Source organism: Populus trichocarpa, chromosome 4, assembly GCF_000002775.5.
Source record: "Populus trichocarpa isolate Nisqually-1 chromosome 4, P.trichocarpa_v4.1, whole genome shotgun sequence".
Classification (NCBI taxonomy): Eukaryota; Viridiplantae; Streptophyta; class Magnoliopsida; order Malpighiales; family Salicaceae; genus Populus; species Populus trichocarpa.
This window is the reverse complement of record NC_037288.2, coordinates 21,899,300-21,915,300: the sequence shown is the minus strand read 5'-3', so window position 1 is coordinate 21,915,300 and position 16,001 is coordinate 21,899,300. Positions and strand designations below refer to the sequence as shown.

The 16,001-nt window shown below is 32.8% G+C and overlaps 1 protein-coding gene and 1 long non-coding RNA gene across 13 annotated transcripts; both read left to right on the top strand.

The window, feature by feature from the left end:
* The first annotated feature begins 2,914 nt into the window (after positions 1 to 2,914).
* Positions 2,915 to 11,255, top strand: LOC18098214 (receptor-like serine/threonine-protein kinase NCRK). Of its 12 annotated transcripts, none has more exons than XM_052452573.1 (12): positions 4,286 to 4,496; positions 5,272 to 5,314; positions 5,822 to 5,902; positions 6,336 to 6,452; positions 7,208 to 7,324; positions 8,208 to 8,477; positions 8,567 to 8,808; positions 8,944 to 9,240; positions 9,506 to 9,742; positions 10,021 to 10,248; positions 10,720 to 10,780; positions 10,835 to 11,255. In XM_052452573.1, the coding sequence occupies exons 3-12, from the start codon at positions 5,833 to 5,835 to the stop codon at positions 11,017 to 11,019; spliced, it is 1,824 nt and encodes a 607-aa protein (XP_052308533.1). In that variant the 5' UTR covers positions 4,286 to 4,496; positions 5,272 to 5,314; positions 5,822 to 5,832; the 3' UTR covers positions 11,020 to 11,255. The 12 variants fall into 12 exon arrangements, with proteins under 12 accessions (XP_024454256.2, XP_052308531.1, XP_052308530.1 ...); XM_052452572.1 differs by having other exon boundaries at positions 10,705 to 10,780; XM_024598488.2 differs by lacking the exon at positions 4,286 to 4,496 and adding an exon at positions 2,915 to 3,073 and having other exon boundaries at positions 10,705 to 11,255.
* Positions 11,256 to 13,679: 2,424 nt separating this feature from the next.
* Positions 13,680 to 14,571, top strand: LOC18098213 (uncharacterized). Its single transcript, XR_002981314.2, has 2 exons — positions 13,680 to 14,052; positions 14,180 to 14,571. It is a non-coding gene; the product is annotated as an uncharacterized LOC18098213 (long non-coding RNA).
* The last annotated feature ends 1,430 nt before the right edge of the window (positions 14,572 to 16,001 follow it).

Genomic DNA, 16,001 nt, shown 5'->3' with positions numbered 1-16,001 from the left:
GTTTTTAGGGAGCGACCTTTAAAAACACTTTATCCTCAATATTAAACTCAAGAGGTCTTCTTCTAATTTTTGCATAATCTTCTATCTATTTTAGGCTGCCTTCATTCTATCTTTTATGATCCTCACTTTCTCAAATGCAATTTTCACCATTTCAGAACCCATTATCATCTTGTCACCTACCTCTTCCCAACATATAGGTATTCGACACCATTGACCACACAAAGCTTCATAAGGAGTCATTTCCATTGTAGTTTGATAACTGCTATTGTAGGTGAACTTTACAAGTGGCAAATGGTCCTCTCAATTTTTTTCAAACTCTAAAACATATGCTCTCGATAAATCCTTAAAGGTTCGGATTGTTCTTTCAAATTGTCCATCCATTTAGGTGAAAAACAGTGCTGAAGTTTAATATCGTTTCTAAGGTATTTTGTATATTTGGCTATAAACGAGATGTGAACCTGGGATCATGATCTAAAACAATTGACATAGGTATCCCATACAATCTTATTACTTCGTTCACATATAATTTAGCCAACTTATCAATTGAGTTTAACATCTTCATAGGAAAAAAAAAAAAACAAGACTTAGTTAATTTGTATACTATCACCAAATGGTGTCATTACCTTTTTTTTTTCCTTTGAAAGAAGAAACTGAAAAGAAAAATAAACTTAAAAAAAGATAAAAAAAAAAAAAAGACTTGAGTCAACTCAGGTCAACTCGTCAAATCAAAGACTTAGATTATGAGATCAGGATACCTCCATATAAAAAAAATTAAAGAAAATCACGAATCCTAATTTTCAACAAACTTAATGCCAAATGATGAAATTGAAAAATAAAATGAATGTAAAAAAAGATTTTATAAAATATCGATGTCAACTCAGGTTAACCTTTTAAACTTGTGATTCAGGTCATTAGACTAGGGTTACCCCATATAAAAAAAAATCACAAAGCCTAATTTCAAATCAACCCAATGTTGAAGGATGAAATAAAAAAAATAGACACAAAGCAAAAAGAAAAAAAAAACAGAGCAATCAAAAGAATAAAGATCAAATTTAATAAAAAAAATTAAAATGGCATGACATCTTTTAATTTTGGTTCGACTAATATGAATTTGGAGGAGATGAGAGAGAAAAGAGGGTGGAGAAGGAAAAAAATGCCATTGGCGCCTTGCTATCGATCATTGACCTATACGCGTCACCCTGACAGACATAACTCAACGCATCACTTTAAATGCTACTACGAACAACTATGCTTGTCCACTAGAGGAGGGTGCACCCACTAACTGAGCACGCTAGTCTTCCTCCACATGCTAGAACGTATGAACGCCGGGCCAACCATGTTGTCATACTCATCTACTTTAGTCAACTATATTTGTTTTAGATTCAATTTTGGTCCTTTAAAACTTAATTATTTTACATCAACATTATTTTATTTTATTTTGCTAAACTGACCATCAACTGAGTGCCAGATTTTTTTCTTGATATTGTGAGAACCTCATATCTAGGTAACCAAAATAAACTACAAAGTCTAAATCCCAATTAAAATCGATTAGAATGGATTAAATTATAAAAAAAGTTGAGTGACCGATAAAAACATAAACTCTTCCACCGACCTTTCAAAGTAGTCCTTGATATTAACAAAAAAGGAACTGGATATTTGTCTAAGCTTCAAATCTGATTTTCGAAGCTATAATTCTTTTAAATCAATAAAATTAAATTTTATTTTATCAAACCAAGCATCAACCGAATGATGAAATACTCCTTTGACATTGCAAGTTTCCTATACACAGAGATAAAAACAAATCACCACGATCAATTCCAAATCATTACAATGTTTAAGAACTAAATTAAAAAAATAAATTAAGAAATAAAGTGAAGAAAAATTTAAAGACCAGAAAATAAAAGAGATTTCACTGTGTGCATCCAAAATGAAAACTAAAATACTAATGCGTTTTAGTTTTTATTTTAATTTTTAATAAATAAAAAATTTGGGGCTGAGGAAATTTAACAACTTCCATATTGAAAGTTTTGATTGTGTAAGGTGAAAAAATAGGAAAAAATAGACTGTAAAAAGGTAATGTTTAACAAGCAATGGTCAAACTAACAGACAAGCTTCAGTGGGAATGTTTACTTTTGTCTTGATGTTCGAAGCAATATACTTTAGAGTAAAAAGTTCATGATTTGTCCTCCAAAGAATATTAAGGTCCAGACTTGTTACACGGCAAGGATTATAATGTATTCATATTTTTTTTTTTTAGTTTAATGTGGATGTTCGGGCTAGCTTGCGCACACCTCAACTAATCCCACGGATCCTGAAGTTAACGACCATGTAAACTTCCAGTGGTCATCATATGAGCAACCACATGGTTCGAACCTGAGACCACAGAAGGAGCAAAGCTCTTGATTCCAAGTTCTTACCACTAGACCACCACCTAGATGATTTGTATTCATATTTTTATTATTAAGTGAAGGGGTTTCGAATTTTTTTTCAACATATTTGTTTTTTAATTGATGAGAAAAAGGATTTTCTCAGCTTACTTATTAGTTACAATAATCTCTTTCTTGTACGAAGGATGTTTAATTTCTCTATATTCATTTAATATTTAATAAATTTTTAAAATACTAATCCAAATATTTGAATTAAAAAAATAAACATATCTTATTAATTACAAAAATGATATTGTTTTTTATAAATATATATAAAATTTATTAGAATTAACTTGGCGGAGTTTCATGGTCTGTTTGAAAATATAATAAAGATATATTTTAATATTTTTTAAAATTTATTTTTGATATTAAAAAATAATAATCTTAAACTAAAATAAATATTTAAACACTCGAGTGGCACGTGATAGCCTGCAAATGCTGAAAGATGGCGCCACCTCGTTTTGAGTGTTCAGGATTGATATGACTGACTCTCTTTGACCATTAATAACCTCCCTGGTCTCACCTTCACTTCCCTCCTTCCGCTGCTCCTCACTTGCTAATACACTACACCACACATACATACAGATCCGCATTTGCATTTCTCCGGTACGCAGACGCCGCAGCAGCAGCAGAAACGATAAACACAGGTCAGTCTCCACCTTGCTTCTTTCTTTCTGAAAACGAGAGGTAGACATAATCCTAATCTCTCGCACCTTCTTTTCCTTTTACTCTAATTCGAATTTCTTAATTTCTTTTTGTATAAATTAGCTAGTACCAGCGATATTCGTGAATTAAATCGAAAATCTCTTGCTATCGTGTCGGCACCATGACAGCTCTATACAATCCCAATGGTAGTGTGTTTTTGGCCACATTCTCCCTCTCAATTTTTCTTAATCAACATATCTCCGGCCGTTTGATTAGTTGAAATTTGAATGCATTTGGCGTGATTATAATTTGATCAAACGGTCAACATCTAGGTGGGGCCTAGTAGTGACAGCCGACTCGCATTATAAAAGGTGGTGTGTGTGTCTGTATATATATTTGTATATAATATTATATGACAAATCTGTCTTTGAAGGCAAGTCTTTTTTTTTTTAATTTAGAAATTGTAACCGTTACATTGAGGCTAAATTATTTTTTTCCGATAATTTAAAGTGTCATCTATATAATTTATTACATTATTTATTTTTAACAAATTCTACTAATAAAATCTGAATTTTAAAGCAGCGGTTAAAAACACGCGGGCAAACCTGAAATTTTTAAAAATTTCAAATCTTTTTTATATTTTAGATTATTTTAATACACTAATTTTAAAAATAATTTTTAAAAAATAAAAAAATATTATTTTAATATAAAAAATATTTTAAAAAATAATTATAATTACACTTTCTACGACTACGGGTTCTTTTAATAAAGGAGCTGCCACAATTTTCAACTCTAGCAACCACGTCCAGGACCGGAGTTAAATTAAAGTTTTAGCATTTAAATAATAATTTTAAAACCCAAATCCAACTCGAGTCACGACAAATCTAAATTAGTGGTCGGAGGATCGACCCGGATTAGGAGGGACGTCCCTAAAATGATTAGTCAGCAGGGTCAGTCCTTGGAGCTATCTAAGATATTACAAAATCATGGGATCTTACAAAAGAAGATGATCTAATGAGATGTTTTGTAATAATTATAAAACAGAAACATAAAATTATGTAAAGTTTCCACTTTTAAACAGAACCCACATCACAAAAAATGATTGGTTTCTGTTTAAAATTATTTAGTGAAACTCTTAACTAAAAAAGGTTGAAGAGTCACTTTCATGTTTGCAATTAAGTAGCTTTCAAAGAGGTGGTTTGTGTATTCCATCCCATTTTTCTCTTTTTGTATGTAATATAATTAAAATCTTGATTAGCATTTGACCAGTTGAAATACTACTACTGATCGGTATCCATCTTGCTGTCAAATGTCTGTTTCTCTTCCCCTTTTCGGACCTTGTATTCCCACCTGCTCTTCATAAATTGTGATTAGTTTGCCGTCTCCTTTAGAATCATCCGTTCTCCTTCTTTCAGCTTCTTATAGGTTTGTTTCCACTTTACTTAGCTTTCATTCATTGCCAATTGATGTTTGAGATTTGAGGACCAGTTTGGATTGTTTTCCTTTAATGTATTTTTGGTTGGCTAAGTTGGGCTCTTCCTTTCTCTTCCTATGGTTGATTGGGGGAGTTAACTCCGTGTTGCCTCTACTCTAAAAGTGCTTATGCTATGCATTTGATGTGTAACCGTACCAGGGCTCCTCTTTTAATGAATGGTCTACATGTCTTCGTTTCTTTGGACACTTCCATTTTGAAAGCCGATGTATGGACATATTTCATCATCTTACTGGAAATTTATCTTAGAACTGTAGATGACTGCTTAATTAATAATTTCCGTGGAACAGTTATCACTGTATTTTGCTGTTAGCACCGTAATTGAGTGCAATCTAGCACAGTGTAAGTAGTATCTTGCTTTAACAATTAGCATAGCGTGTGTAAAATTATTGGAACCTTCAAGTGTTTGTTGACCAACTATGAATTTACCAATTCCTAACTACCAATTTCTAGTTACTGTCGGTGCTTTGCTATATATGCAATAATACATTGAGAAACCTGGGGGCTGTATTGGTGTCCAGATCATCTTGGAATGTGTGAATTTGTATGTATGAAGCATGTCATCTATCCGTATGTTTAAGCTTTTGTTTACTCATTCTATAGAAGTTCCAATCACTCTCGTTTACCCTGGAGTTTTATAATTCATGTTTTGAGTTTTCTACTCCACTCATATGTACTCAAGCTTTTGCAATCTCTTGTTTGGTGCAGATTGGACCTGTTATGATTAAGGAAGTTGGATGAGCAAATGAAGGTTTCTGTTTTCCACCATGAGTTTCTCTCTTCTTCTTTTTTTTATCATTTACTAGTCAGACTTTTAGCCTAAACCAGCAAAAACACACCCGGGCGCTGTATAATTTTAATATGATACCTTGTTCCTTTAATATAATTCAACTGGAATACTGAAATTTTGTTTTGTTTTTTTAATACTATGTTATTCCTATTGTTACTGATAGGCAGAATAACTTCCTGCAAACTTTGCAAGATCAGTCTACTATTGTTAGTTAAAATGATTCAGATGCTCTGCGACTTCCTAGAAACTAAACTTTGTAATCTGATGTTTTAGTCTTTGAGCTTGTTCTCTCTCTTCTATTCAGCAAGTATTTGCCATTTCGTCTTCATAAACTTTAGATTTTTTTTTTTGGAAGGCCACTAAATATTAGCATTATTGCTAAAGCTAACTGTTAGTATGCTGAACAAGTAGAAAATTTTCGTTCTAAATTGGGACATTGAGTTGACTGGCACTTTTGTTTTATGCTAGTGTTTGAGTAGATGAAGCTTCAACTGAAAGTTGCGTTTGCTTGTCTCGTTGGCGTAGTCTGGATCCAGCAAGGCTTTTGTGGTCAGTAATAAAATCTGTTCTATCTGTAACATTTGATTCTCTACCCTTTACTACAATTAAAACTGCCAATCCCATTTACAAGTTTCTTTTGTATATCTATAATCCTGGGAAGGCTAGGCATCTCTCGTCAAACATGTTTGAGTTAAGGTTACATTGCATTAGGTGTGACAACCATTGCTACTACACATGTATCAACAGTGCAACCCATTGCTTGAAGGTGTTTGCTCAAAGATGCCTAGGCACTCAAGGCTACCTCTATTATTCTCCTACTAGGCAATATATTGAAACATATGTAGGCTACGTAAGATGTTTTTTTGGTTGCAATTTACTGCATTTGTTAATTTCAAAATGCCTAATTGATGGTGCTGCACATACTTTTTCTTCATCTACATAAATGCAGCGTGTTTCATTTCTAGTTAATCGGATGGTGCAGATGAACTTTCCACTAAATCAGGCATCAACAATTGGACATGTACATGTTCAGCATCATATCAAGGAAATCAGAGCTATACTAAATCTAATTGTTCTACATCCTGTTATTGCAGTCCAGGTATGCCGCTTCATTATGCTATAATCATCCAGGAGTTCTACAACTTGCTTGATCTGTAATAGCTGTTGCTCAACAGTTGACAAAGCATACTTCTGACTCTCTTTTTTACACTAATAAATATTAGCCATTAGAAATCTCTCCTTGTAGTTCTTAGGCTAATTTCCCTATCATCTCCCAAAAAGAAAGAAAGAAAGAAAGAAAACACTAAACGTACCCTGTGTGTATACCAAATGTTTCATGACTGTTTCAGTCTGATTCTTAATTAGAACTTTATGTTAACCTAGGAAGCAAGGAAGAAATGAATAAATTATTGTAGTGTTTAGCAAATTATATCCAAAGCTGATATGCTACTATTGAAATATAAATAACTTCAGTTTTTTTTTTCCCCCTGGTGACAGTGTTCAACAACTAAAAGAAGCACAGAGTTTTTCTTATAGATTTGCTGGGTTTGTTCAAGTTATTTACTGTGTAACCTCCACTGGCAGATTCATAAGGCACTGTATTGCTCTAATATGCTCCAACTAATTGTTCTCAGAATGAGTGGTTTTATGATTGGTGAAAGACTAATTTTATTTGGATCCACAAACGTTACCATGACTGACTTTTGGACCCAGGCTTTTTATGAACAAGTCCACCTTTTACCATACATGTCTGAGTATGTTATGATTTCCTGCATGAAAACTATTGGTTATATTGTCTTATAGTTGGTATCCATGATAATTGTCTGCTTCTGATGCATGAAACCTTGAATGAAGTAGCCGGTCGACAAAGCAGAGGTACTTGGACATGTACATGTTCTACTGATGGGTTACCAAAAGTTGCTGCTGGCAGTCAAGATACTACCTGTTTTACAGCTTGCAACTGTACCTCTGGTACTTCTTTCCTTTTAACTCCTGACATAATGTTTTTCTTCTGCATAATTCAGTCCCTTGGATGCTGCTCAGTTAATATTTAAAAAATTGATTTTTCATGGTATATCTCCGCTAGTTTCTTTTGGATAAGATTTTTGGCTGCTTAACTTGTTTGATGTTACGATGAAGAAAGGATGTGAAGCAAAGTTTAACATCTAACTAAATGATCTCTCCAAATACCTGTATTGGCTTTGAAGCATGTTTCTGTTTCAATCATGGGTCTAGCCAGTTTTACAATATTCTATGTTTCTGTTTCAACATTGGATTTTGCGCGATTAAATGGGATAATGAAGCTCATAGGATGGTGGAACTAAGAGCTATGTGATTGTTTTTTGTGTCATCAATGAAATTAAAGTTCGCTGGTTAAGAAAATATATCATTGATGGACAATTCACAACTTTATGATTTGATTTGTTTTGTTCATCTCAACTGTGCATTATAGGAACAGAGGTTAAGTGAGATGGACCAAACCATACGCGCATAATGTGCTTGTAGATGCTCATATATACATTATCATAGTATTTTATTTCCTTGTCTCTCTGTGTTCTTGTAACAGGGACAAATTTGATGAATATCATACTGATCCAAACACTTAAAAACCTAGTTCTTTCTCAAGTTTTGATTGAAACTGGAATAACAATAACCATATAGAACAATCAACTAGGATATCCAGATACGATATAATAAGAACAAAATGTTATTCTTTTTTGTATTTATCCCAATGACATATTTATATGTTTTTATTATGATTTTCTAGATGCTTAAGAGTGTTTAAATCCACTGGCCAGTGGTGAGGTGAGTCATCCATTGCCTGACCTGTTCGCGTATGCTTGCTTCTTAACAGGATCTCTTACTGATGCTCAAGCTACAAGAAAACATATTTCTAGCAAAATAGTTGTGGTCATCCTATTATGTGTCATACTCACAACTCTTGCATTTCTTGCTTCAACAACATGGTATCTCTGCAGAAAGGACAAGTGCCCTATCCAGTCACCAACATTCTTGTCAGACAGAGAAACAAGTTGCAATAGTGCTACTAACTTAATTAGTCATAGGGCATCTTCAGTGTCGGAAACTAAAATCCGTGTTGATTCCCCTATTAATCCTATATCAGGTAGATGTCAATTGTTATTCCCCCATCAATCCTATCAATTGTCCATTGCTTGTCATGATTCATCATACAAATGTTTTCCATTTTCTCAGGGTGTTTTCGCAAGGCTTCTTTCTTGTGTAGGAGCAAAACAGAGATTATACATGGAACTTTAATCTGTTTTGCATACTCTGAATTGGAACATGCCACCGATAAGTTCTCCCATTCAAATCTTATAGGACTTGGGGGAAGTAGTTATGTATATCGTGGTCAGCTCAAGGATGGTACAACTGTGGCAGTTAAGCGACTGAAAGCTCAAGGTGGAACTGATGCAGACCTCCTTTTTTCAAGAGAGGTACCGCCTCAGCTTGATACCACTTTTTCCTTATTTGCTAAACAACAGCATCTGTATTTAGTTATTTCTTGAAGTGTAAACAAACTGTTTGTGCCTCACAAATCACGTGGAACCTTGTCATGTTGTTATGAACAGGTTGAGCTGTTAGCAAAACTCCACCACTGTCATGTTGTGCCTTTGCTTGGCTACTGCTCGGAGTTCCGAGGGAAGCTTTCTGAGAGGTTGCTGGTATTTGAATACATGCCTAATGGTAACCTGAGGGATTGTTTGGATGGAATTATGGGGGAAAACATGAACTGGCAAACTCGTGTTACCATTGCAATAGGAGCTGCAAGGGGCTTAGAATATCTCCATGAAGCAGCTGCTCCAAGAATTTTGCATAGAGATGTCAAATCAACCAATATCCTTATGGATGAATTATGGAGGGCAAAAGTAAGAATCTGTTTCTTGGGTCTCTATTAAAAATGTTGACTCCAATTAGAAAGACAACTTATTTTAGCAAGGGCAGACTCGAACTTCAATCCTAGCCCCTTTCCCCCTTTTTCAAGGAGAAATTTTTTTCCTACTGCAACTTTATTTGGGACAACTGTCAAATATTCATTAGAATGGGCAGGTTCTTATTCAAAATAACTAAGTTGAACAATGAAACCATAAATGCAATCAAACATTTATTTATGATGACAGCTAATATACGCAGATTACTGATCTTGGTATGGCTAAACGTTTAAGAGCTGATGGAGTTCCCAGCAGTTCCAGTTCTCCAGCAAGAATGCAGGGCACATTTGGATACTTTGCACCAGAGTATGCAATGATTGGAAGAGCCTCTCTTATGTCAGATGTTTTCAGTTTTGGTGTAGTTCTACTTGAAGTTATCACTGGTCGGCAACCAATCCATAAAACAACCAACAAAGTAGAAGAAAGCCTTGTCTTATGGGTAAAAAGCATCTTGATTTTGTTGCATGTATTTATATTTTATATCCTCTGGTTTGGGTAGCTCACGAAACTACATCTTTTCCCAATTAATTATTTCTGCTGACTATCCCAAATTGTGATATTCCTTGATTATGCTAAAGATGATGTCTTTAGCAGATGAATCATCATTGATGTTATGGAAACATAGAAAACTGTCTCGAGTACTATACTAAGCAAATTGTGCCTGCAGAGTAATATTACTCATATGCAGTTTATAATCCTCTTCTTTTGTTTTTGTAGGCTACCCCTCTTCTCCAGGATAGCAGGCGAGTAATTTCAGAGTTGCCTGACCCACGCTTGAAAGGGAATTTCCCAGAAGAAGAGTTGCAAATAATGGCTTACCTGGCAAAGGAGTGCCTGCTGATGGATCCTGATTCTCGACCAAGCATGAGTGAGGTTGTACAAATCCTCTCAACTATAGCACCAGAAAAATCCAAAAGGAGAAACATTCCCGTGAGTCTTTTTCAGGTAATTTAATAATAGCAAGTCAAGCTTTTTAATTTACTCTTTCTTTCAAGGCTACCAACTATCTATGATGGTTTTTTCTTACTATTATTCTTGGTAAACAATGAGAACAATTTTGATGTAAATTCTGTGTTTAATTGCTTGAATTTTGTGTGCCTTTTGGAACTGGAATTGCTGGAAAACTATTACTTATCTATATTTCTTGCTTATGTATCAAATCTGGTTTTCTCATTTATTTGTTTAGTTATTCTCTACGGAGGTGAGGTAAACGTAGTGCTGCATTAATAGATTCTGAGAACATAGATGCAGGCAAATCATGCTTCTGTATGCCAGTGATTGAGTGAAGTCGTCCCCACTAGCCAATTTTATTGTCTGAAATTTCCTAAAATGCCTCCCGCAGACATGCACATTTATCCTTTTGATTCATGTTATAAATGTCACCGCTTATGTCTGACGCAGATGTCTTCAATCCAGAGTGTGACAACTGATCCATACAAAGAAAAACCTGACAGTCGAGCTGAAGATCCTGTTGATGCAGAGGAAGTACTGAAACGAGACAGGTTGTCAATTCAACAGTCAGCTTTTGATGTAGACCGCAACCTTTTTGTTGGAAGCTACATTGAAGGGGCAGATAATATTTCAACCAAGTATATGGAGAGGTTAATCATCTCGACTTCAAAAGCTCACAGTTGGGGTGCCGCAGATGATGAGGCCGTAGATTTAACTGAGCCTCGGTTAGAATCTTTCTGTGTGGAAAATGTTGAATCTACTTGAAAGCTGCTCCCTCCCATTGAAGGCAAAAAATACTTTGTTCCGGTACAAACTCTTTTGGTTTCTTACACAGAGGAGAAGCATGCAAGTTTTAGAGGATTACCCTTTCTAATGTTGATTTTTTTATTCATTTAGTTTGAAAATGAAAAAGGAATCTTGCTCATATCTTTATTTATTTGTATTTAATTGTTCCTGTACAAAAAAAAAAGTTATAGAAAGCTCGTTTTGTGTTTATAATATGATATATCTCACTAACAAAAGTTGATATAGTTTTATGCATGTGAAATGGTGCTGATCAGGAACAAATGAGATATGTCATATTCAATTGCCAGTGAAACGAATGCTTTAAACAATAATAATACGTAAATATTTCATGTTTATATTTAATTAATTGATTTAATTTATTTTATAAAGCGAAAAAACCAAGAAAATATTTGAGGATATATAAAAAAAAAAAAAAAAGAAATCAAGCAAATACAAACGAACTTTATAAACTTGGATTAATCTCTTAAACCTGCAATTCATTAAATTCCAAACTTAATTTTAACCAAGGACCTCAATACCCAACCAATTTAATAATGAAGGATGAAATGATTTAATCTAATTTAATTAAAAAATAATTTTTTTTAAAAAAAAGCTAGACTTGACAGATAAAAAAAAAAACCCCGAGACAATACCTAACCAATTTAATGTTGAAGAGTGAAATAAATTATTTTATTTTAATTAAAAAACAAAATTTCTTTTAAAAAAACTAGATTTAATAAAGATTGATAAAAACGTTTTTTTGAGGTAACTCGTGTTATTCTCAAAACGAATAAAAAATCCTATAGAAAGAGAAAAAAAGAAATGTTGAATGATGAAATTGATAAAATAATAATAATAAAAAAAAACATAGCAAACTCGGGCGAACCTTTTAAACCCAGATTAATCTTTCCAACCTGAAATCCATTATACTCTAGATCTGGGCTCAATCAAGAAGCTCAACATTTGACAAATTTAATATTGAAAGATAAAATAGTAAACAAAAAATCAATCTAAAAGAATTCAAGGTAAAAAAAATAGCAATTAAAAAAATAAAAATCAAATTTAATAGGAAAAAAAATTAAAATAGAATAAAATTATATCATAGACTTTAAGCTCATTCCTCTCAATGAACTAACACAAACACTCTTGTTAAAATTTTAATGAGTGGATCCATAATATTTTATTTTGATTTTACATAGTTAATAAAGCTAATATCATTTAAGAGTTAGTATTAGACAATCTTATATCTATGAGGTATATGTCTAGACTTATCATTTTACGTATTACCTTGTGTTTTTCTAATTGTAGACTAACGGTTGCAATATATACAAATTGCTGGTATAGGTTTAGGCCAACATGGAATGTCTTCTAAGAAATTTCAAATCCATTCGAGTTCCTCTTCAACTTTATCAAGAGCAATAAACTAGGATTTCATTATGAATCTTGTAATACATGTTCGTTGAAAGGATTTTCAAGACCTAATTAATCCATCAAAGACATATCCATTTGTGAATTTTGAATTCTTAGTATCATATAACCAATTTGCATCATTATAACCTTCTAGTGCCATCGAGTAACCAATATAGTGTGGCCCATAGTCCAAGATGTACCTCAAATATTTGAGAACATTATTTATTACTTTTCAATGATTTATACTTGGATTATTGGTAAATCTATTAAGTTTTCCAACTAAGGATGCAATGTTTGATCTTGTATAGTTCATAATATACATCAAACTCCCTATTTTTGCAAAATATCCCAATTGATGTATTTCCTCACTTTTATTTTTAGATATATGCATACTTATGTCCATTGATATTTTGACAATGTTATTGTTACCTTTCAAAAAATTTACTTATAAGTTTCTCAGCGTAGTAAGATTGGGTCAATACCAATCCATTAAACATCTTAGTAATTCTTTTTTCTAGTATGATATTTGCAACATCCAAGTCTTTCATATTAAACTTATTAGTTAGCATTTTCTTTGTAGACTTAATTATGTAATTATTACTTCCTAAAATTAGCATATCGTCTATATAGAGATATATAATGATATAACTTTTATTTGCATTTTTTATATAAATATATTTATCAACTTTGTTGATTTTAAACTCATTTGACAATATAACTTTGTTAAACTTTTCATTCAATTGTTTAGGTTCTTGTTTCATATCATGACTTGACAAGTTTATAAACTTTTTTTTCCTTTTAAAAACAAATCTATTAGGTTATTCCATGTAAACCTATTCTTAAAGGTATTTAAGAAAATCATCTTTATTTTTATTTGATGTATTTCAAGCTTGTTAATAGCTATGCTGATTATTAATATTTATATGAAAGTTATTCTTAACACAAATAAATATTTGTCAAAATAGTCAATATCTTTTTATTGTCTGAATCCTTTAACAAGTCTTTTATATATTTATTCACTCATAATTTATTTTAAATAAGATAATATTCCATGTTAACGTATTTTTGTTGGAAAATAATTTTTAACAAAATCTTAACCCTTAAAATAAGTAAATCCTACTTTTAATTTTCTCTAAAATGTGCCAATTAAACAATTTTTTAAAACAATTTTCTAACAAATCTTTACTACCTTACATCTGATGAATTCTTTTAATATAAAATCTTCTAACTTGGTTCTGAATTCTTAGATATGCCTTTTGGTATTTGTTTTGGTAAGTCTAAGTCGCGGCAGTTGAAGTAGTTGTCCATATGCAGAGGCAGAGCTAGCCATGTTCAAGTGTGATAATTAGTTAGGTCGTCCATTTTGCAAATCCTATATTTTGCGCAACTTTTGAATGGTAGTTGAAGGTGTGACCTGAAGAGAGGATGTTGAATAATGCTCTACCAATTAATATCAACCATCTAACTTCCACATAGAGGATACCATCACCCTCCAGAAGTATTCTCCCTCCATCTTAGGTCACCAATGGATCCACCACCACCACCACCCACAGCTCCACTGCTCGGTCCAGAAAGCCATGGTGGAGGATGCTGGGATTCATGGTAAGCTGTTCCTTTTACTTATACATTTGCTACATCTGGAGGAACATGCAACATCGGTAGCTAGATCTTGACCTTATACTATATATTTTATTAATTGCTGACTGGGAATAATATTAACCTTCTGCAGTTTATGGTTTCTGTGCTGCTGTGGCCTATTTTCATGCTGCTGCCCTCCACTGTTTGAGCCTGTGCCTCCTCCTCCCTAAAGCTGCGTTTCTTTAGATATAATTCTTTGGTTCGTCAGAAGAAACCAGAATACATAGTTCATTGACACTTTTATCTTCTGATTTTTTTCCCGAAAAATGTTGTGATAACAAGATTTCTTTTGTGTTGATTCAAACTTTTTTTTTTTCTTTTCCGGGTGTTGTGTGGTTCTATGTCTATGTTTAGCTGCTGAATTTTAAGTCGCAAGCCGGCCAGAAACGTAGCTTCTGGGATTTGTATTTGGTATAATTTGTGGGAATTTGTGTTTGTGGAGTTAATTAAGACTTTGTATATACTTGTAGTTCTGTTGCCTGCGCTCTGCGTGTGATAAACATACTCCTGATTTTTTTTTTGTAGACAAATAATGCAAACCCATAACGTTCACCTCATCAAAACCCTGTACAATTGAACAACCATTAGTATGAAACTCCATTTATTATGAAAAATCTAAGTTAAAAATGGAGACAGTGCAGAATTCATTAACAATGTCATTGAAATAAAAGCCAATGATCTAATATTGAAAACTCTCAACCCAATTGCTCGCCCAAGTCAAAAGTGAAATTAAATGTATAGAAATTGCTATGATGTGAGCCAATTGGTCCAAAACCAACTCGGATAATTAAAAAAAATAGAGGTCGACCTAAGAAATGACATTTCTCGGTTGTTTTATTATTGAGATGGTGACATTAAATCACTCACAGTTAATCAGAATAAACATCAAATATGTAACTTTAATAATAAACATGACCATAATACTCTAACTCGATCGAGTATCTATCAATTTTCCTTCCCTTTCCCTATTCTAGCATAGCTTGGATCTTATTTGAGCTTGGATAAGATAAAAATAAGTCTTAAATTGAAGATTTATTAGAGAATAAGAAATTGAAAGAAGAGGGGTCAACTCGGGAGGATGAGATTCATGCCCTAATTAAAAAGTTATTATTGAATTAGAGATTAAATCAAATGAAAATTGGTTCCTAATTGGAGAATTATTAGCCAATTAGAGATTAAATTGAACGGGTTAAATGAGATTCATGGCTTAATAGAAGAGCTATTAATGAATTAGAGGTGAAAGTAAAAAAAAAAGGTTGACGCGTGCAAAACAAGAATCAACGTGTGAATTGACGCTATTAGTTTTGAGCGGTGCGTGTGGTTTCTTTTTGTCTTCAAATGTGATATTCTTTAGTGTTCCTAGAATTGTTTTGGTATTCTTGTCTTTTTTAGGTGACACGTATAAGGTGATTTGCGGATGACGCAATGTAAATGATGCTTTTTCTTTTTTCTTCCCTTTCATCCCTTCATTTTTTATCTTTCCTCCTCTGGATTCTATAATCTAATTTGTTTCTTCTTGATTTACAACTTTTTTTATTTTTTAGCTACTCTAGTTTATTTTTTTTTATGATGAAAAACTCGATCAATTTTTCTTACTACTAGGATTTTGTTTTTTGCCTAAGCAAGAAGGCTATAAAAAGATAACAAAATTGAACTACAAAGGCAATCGGAAAATAGATTAACACAAAGGATTAAATAAAAAAATAAGATAGAAAAATAAATAAAAAAATTGTATTGTATGAATTCACAGTGAAATAGAGTGTACGACCACAATAATTGCAACCCTAAATTGCCTAGGCGGTTTAGTTTTTCTTAATTCTATTGAGACTAATTAATTGATCCACATTAAATAGTTCATTCACCAATATTAATCATTCTTAATTTTTTATTTTCGTTTAAATAAAAAAGCCTTT

Bases quoted from the DNA above. Each gene is read 5' to 3' on its own strand.
- LOC18098214 (XM_024598488.2), top strand. From the start codon at position 5,833: ATGAAGCTTCAACTGAAAGTTGCGTTTGCTTGTCTCGTTGGCGTAGTC. The intron at 6,453-7,207 runs GTATGCCGCTTC...CCTTGAATGAAG, and splicing joins ATCCTGTTATTGCAGTCCAG to TAGCCGGTCGACAAAGCAGA. The intron at 9,743-10,020 runs GTAAAAAGCATC...TTGTTTTTGTAG, and splicing joins AAGAAAGCCTTGTCTTATGG to GCTACCCCTCTTCTCCAGGA.